The sequence below is a fragment of the Notothenia coriiceps genome, unplaced genomic scaffold (assembly GCF_000735185.1).
Source record: "Notothenia coriiceps isolate Sejong01 unplaced genomic scaffold, NC01 NC01_scaffold00027045, whole genome shotgun sequence".
NCBI lineage: Eukaryota > Metazoa > Chordata > Actinopteri > Perciformes > Nototheniidae > Notothenia > Notothenia coriiceps.
The window spans coordinates 1-5,893 of NW_011359746.1; the positions used below are offsets into that span (position 1 = coordinate 1).

The 5,893-nt window shown below is 40.5% G+C and overlaps 1 protein-coding gene across 1 annotated transcript; it reads right to left on the bottom strand.

Annotated features, from left to right (window-relative positions):
* Window positions 1-778: 778 nt before the first annotated feature.
* On the bottom strand, window positions 779-3,801 carry LOC104957435 (alpha-2-macroglobulin receptor-associated protein-like). Its single transcript, XM_010785065.1, has 2 exons — window positions 3,637-3,801; window positions 779-940 (listed from the first exon to the last, which is right to left on the bottom strand). Exons 1-2 carry the CDS (start codon window positions 3,745-3,747, stop codon window positions 794-796), a joined length of 258 nt encoding a protein of 85 aa, XP_010783367.1. The 5' UTR covers window positions 3,748-3,801; the 3' UTR covers window positions 779-793.
* Window positions 3,802-5,893: the final 2,092 nt, after the last annotated feature.

Consider the following 5,893-nt stretch of genomic DNA (forward strand, 5'->3'; position numbering starts at 1 on the left):
TGAGAACTTTGAGTAGCCTTTACATTTGATCTTATTATGACAGTGTTTATGAAATAGCTGCTCGTCTCACCTTAAGAAAAGGTGAGGAGATGAAAAGAGGACACAGGTCAACCAGACAACAGTTGCATATAGATCAAAAGACAGAAACAAGACAATACAAAGACTGGGGAAGGCAGTGAAAGTGTGCGTGGGTGGAGGAGGTGGTGTTGTGCAGGTGCATGTGATGGGCTCTATATTTAAATACACCAGACAGGCAGAAAAACACCCCTGGTTTGTGCACAGAGGACAGGCTGTGGAGCAGGAGCAGCAAAGTTCTGACAGGAAGCAGCTGCAGCGCGTCAGGCCCGTCAGAGGAAGACGTGCCTGTCCTCCCCGCGTCTTCCTCAACACAACAGGGCCTATCTGATCCGCTGAAAACTCTGCTTGATGTGTTGTGACAAGCACAGAGCGGTAGGCAGACCTGAGTGCAGCGCCATGCCTTCCACCTGCGGACATGACCACAAGACTGAACGCACAGACGGAGACGAATCAGACTTGGGACTGATTGTTGGATGACTGAGAGCGGAATTGATAAGAGCCAAATCATCTTTTCTTTGCATACATTTGCTTTGGAAGCTGAACTGAAAGCTAAAATAGTCTCAATTTGCAACCAAATTCTCCATGTTTGAATGAATATGCAAATTATAAACTTACCATAATAATGGCTGAATTTAAAAACATAAAGTGATGAATGGCAAAGAGGAGGACAGGGATTAAGGGCGCTTAAAGAAACAGTGATATAACAAACTGTGACTCAAGGGAGTGATTGACGCAGCTCACCCTCCGTCCTGCTGATGGTGTCCATCAGGATGTTGTACTCGTGCGTCTTGTCCTTGTGGTGCTGGAACTCCCTCTTCAGACTCATCATCTCCTCGCTGGAGAACTTCCCCGAGCTCTTGGCCTGGAGGAGGGAGCGGTCAGAGAGGAGTTAGTGTCAGAGGCAGGGAGTAACGGACATGTAGAGAAAAGGTCTCTGCTAGATGTTTGATAGGGTTTAGATGGCATCAAATACAGCAATATAGAATAAACATATTTGACAATCGTTAAAGTCAATGGACTGTCAGGACACGAGAAAACCACAACACCATTTTACACTTAATATATTGCATATGTCAAACTTTCTTAAAAGCATATTCTTCAAAAAAAGATTTTATGTTTGCATAAAGGGAAACTGGCCGAAACATTTGAATTATACTCCTACATTTAAATTGGTCAGAGATGATTTTGTTCATTTTTTAATGGCCTTTAAAACATAAGCATAGCGTTTCCATATGGCTGTCCTCAAATCTGTACGTCCATCCAACTTCTTTTTATTGAATACTATAATATGATTTGTTATGTATTACATACTATACAAGTTATTTTCCACATTCTTAGGTTTGACCGCTGCCTGGTAGCTAATGTAGTATTTTAAATGTAGTGTTGTTGGTTTCTTCGTTATTAAAATATGCATTATCCTTGCAAAAGCCTAAACAGCCAATAAAAAAGGAGGATAATGATGTTTGTCGTGTGTGTGTGTAGACTGAGGGTGTGTGTGCACGCCGCCGTCCAGGGCACTGAATGCAGCGATGGAGGTATAATAGAGGCACAATGCCAGGTTTATATGTTTTTGGAAGCTACATTCTATTTAATAACTTCTTTATGGGCATACTCATGAGCTAATTTGTTTTTATGAACTATCGCTGTAATATATAATGTACTAACTGCACATTTTGTTGGTGTAGGGACAATATAAGCAAATAATGGGTGCAAGTTTCAGCAAATTATGAAGGCATATTTTGTTGTCACCCTCTTCGTGGCATTTTAATCGACAATTGACTTTGGGTACCGAGACTTCAAGTGCCCAGGAGGCTAGGGAGAAAATCCACAGGTAGGCACATGCTTGACATTGTAAAGTACTCCTAACTGAACGGGAAGAGAATAAAGGACTCGGGCGTAAAGACTGAACTGCTGCAGATAGTTTACTTCCCCAGGAGAACAAACAAATAAATGGTCTTAGCTGCTGTGTCTCTTAATTACTCACACTGAATGGGTGATGGGTGAGAGGCGACTGACACTCTTTGTTCCTCTCCCACTCGATGTGTGTGTGTGCGCGCGCATGCGTGCGTGCGTGCGTGCGTGTGTGTTAGCACAAATACAGTATATATGCGTCATGTGTGAGAGAGATGAAGAGTGGCCACCCTGCACCGTTTGGTGAAGCAGTTTCTGTATCCTAGATGTATGCTTCACTACGGGCTAACAATAGATATAATTAGCTGTTACGTAACCATGTTTGGCACAAATGTCAAATTGACGAACTCATTACAATTGTCATAAAGTCAATGTCACTGTGACCTTCACACAAACGTATCATGGGGGGAAATGATGAACTGATGACATTTCGAACTGACTGGTAGGCACACAACTACAAAGAAGTAGAAATATTTTTTGAACAATTGGTCTAAAAACTAAAAGGTTGTCACAAAAGATTGCCTCTGCTCTGGTGGATATAGAGTTGCTGCAGTGGAGACGCTGCGCACAGCTGATAACTGGAACACAAACCACCAAATAAAAAAATAAACATTAATTGACTCCACTCCGCAGGGATCCCCCATACCTTCTTACAGCTGCTCATCAATGGGGGGTCTCCTGTCCTCGGCACAAACACACTGCCTGAGGAAGGTTATGTGTATTTTTGTTGTCATTAACCTTTTTTCCGACCACTTATTTATTTTCTTTTGGTGACGATCCGACCTCCATGCTGCTAATCTGGTTCAAACTGCATCCACCAAACAATATGATTTATCTCCACCTCCCGAAAATAAACAACATCTGGTCTAAACTAATCATTTCAAAAAAGTGGGGGGGACTTGTCCCACCCTCATATAATGGCTGCGACGCCCATGTCCTGAAGGCTTGACTAACAAACAGAGGTTTCAGTCCAAAATGAATGAAATGAAGAGAAGGGCGTTTCTTTGACTATTTAAATTAGGCAAATATGGGCGTTACGTGAAGCCCGCAAAAGCTGCGCCGCATTTCGAGTTGATTGTGATTTATAAAGGGAAACCGGCGTAGGAAGTGCCGTACGCATTGTTTTATAAATCGGAACATTTAGAAACATTTCTGTACCTATTTTTTTGCTTTGTACTACGTAAGCAACCTTCCCACGTGAATCCTACGCAAGGCGTTATAAATGAGGCCCCTGGTCCTTAAGGAACTTCACACTACAAACACGTAATAAGGGGAATTCTTATTAAGCTGCAGTACACCAGCACAGTTCTCCATTTTCTTTTTCTAACTAGCTGCCTATGCCTGTCACATAGCTGCCATATTACAAGATTTTGAAATCTGAAGAGGGCAGTTACTTTGCAATTGTAAGAGTTGACCTTCTAGTGCTGCTGTGTGAGTGCCCTGTTAAGAATTCAGTTCATTGTTGAATAGAGGTACAATTATTTTTGAGCTGATTCGAGGGGCATGTCTTAATTTAATCTGTTTCATATTTCTATTTACTAGCAGAAACATGAAGTAAAGAGCCTCACAATGCCACAACAAAAAATGCATCATCCCCAAAACATACTTGAACATTTCTCTTCCTTCTCCCTCTGCACACATACGCACCTTGTTCCAGAGTTTGTCCAACCTGGGATCTTCAAATGTGTCTCCCTCTTTGATGTCGTGGTCCTTCAGGTGGTTGCTCTCCAGTGATCGAGTGTCTCTTTTGCCATCCATTCCATACTTGGCCAGAATCACTACACAACACAACACAGAGATTTAACAAAGACATGCTTTTATTAATGAGAAGACAAAATATGATTTGAAATTCATTCTAAAAACATTGGTAGACTTATTTTTGAGGGGAGGTAAAGGATACTATCACTTGTTTGGTATTTCCGTAGCCAATCAGTTTAATATTGTCAGTTAAGTGCAATATAAAAGCAGTTTTGTCTTCTAAATATTTCCGGCCGCTTCACAACAATACAGATTTGGACTTTGCTCTGAAGAAGCTCTGCCCTCATTATTCTGCTCTGGTAATCAGTTTTTGCGACCTCCGATTCAGCACCATCTCAACCATGACTGTCACTTATTAACTACTTGTACTTCATTGGATCCTCTCCAGAGGCAGGGGCTCGTTTAAAATCCTCATAAACAGGATGCACAAACCTGTAGACAATCTGTGCACTACTGGCAAGCTCGTATACATTGGATTTTATGAGGCTATCGACCCAAGTGTAAACAATAAAACAAGCATCCCGGACTAGCTTAATGCCAGGTGTCAGAGTCTGTCTCTAGTGAAAGAGAATCAAGGAGCAGCGTTAGGAAAAGAAAAATATGGAGAGACAGAACGCGCAATTAGAGCGACTCTAGAAGGTTGAAGGTTCATATTTAACTACAGAGGAGCAGGGGGCGACCCTGCTGCTGCCTGGAGCTGGAGGGTCACTCCTCCACCTGACTGACTCAGGAGGAGACGGACGATGCTTGGTGCTTTACCCGCTTCATTCCCAATTTAACATTTCTATCAAATGAGCTCCCGCAGGATCATTAGGCTAGGGTTGCATGATTTGGAAAGAATAACTAATAGCAAATATTCTTGAATATTGTAACTGCAATTGCCATATGATTTGAAGAGGATCATTTTTGAAACGTTATTTACATTATCATTAAACATATATATTAAAATGATCAAGGTGTTTTGTTTTTTTAAGAAGCTCTATAACAAAAAAAGGTTAATATGAAGTCTGAAGTATACTTTGGGGAATTCCCTAGAGCCCCAATCATTATTCATAAGGACAGAAATTGTATTTTTGTGATTACCAAATATTGCTTTTAATGCAATTTGGATATTGCACTAGTCCGTTTTGCAATTAACTGGGTAACTTTAGACTAGGGGTGTCCAAACTATGGCTTGGGGCCAAATGCCTCCCGTTGTCCATTTTTAATTAGCCCACAGCACATTCTAAAAGTATAATGGAATATGGCCCACACATATAACTCGTACATCTTATATTGTACTTCTTAAATATATAAAAACATATATTACACAGTAGCATGCATGTGTTCATTGAACCAATTTCTTAAATAAATTCAGTCAATTAAAGTTGAAAACATTTTCTAACAAATCTTAGTGGAGAAAAAAAAGCCCAATACCAGGATAAAATAAATAATTCCAGGAGCTTTGCAATCAAATGTATATATCAATGTTTCATACATACTCTATCTATACATGCTGAATATACAGGACTGTCTCAGAAAATTAGAATATTGTGATAAAGTTCTTTATTTTCTGTAATGCAATTATAAAAACAAAAATGTCATACATTCTGGATTCATTACAAATCAACTGAAATATTGCAAGCCTTTTATTATTTTAATATTGCTGATTATGGCATACAGCTTAAGAAAACTCAAAAATCCTATCTCAAAAAATTAGAATAGTTCCTCAGACCAAGTAAAAAAAAAAGATTTATAACAGCAAAACACAATCAAACATTTGAAAATGTCCATTAATGCACTCAGTACTTGGTTGGGAATCCTTTTGCACGGATTACTGCATCAATGCGGCGTGGCATGGAGGCAATCAGCCTGTGGCATTGCTGAGGTGTTATGGATGCCCAGGATGCTTCAATAGCGGCCTTTAGCTCATTAGCATTGTTGGGTCTGGTGTCTTTCAGCTTCTTCTTCACAATACCCCACATATTCTCTATGGGGTTCAGGTCAGGGGAATTTGCAGGCCAATCGAGGACAGTAATGCCATGGTCAGTACACCAGTTACTGGTGGTTTTGGCACTGTGGGCAGGTGCCAGATCATGCTGGAAAATGAATTCCTCATCTCCATAGAGCTTTTCAGCAGACGGAAGCATGTAGTGCTCTACAATCT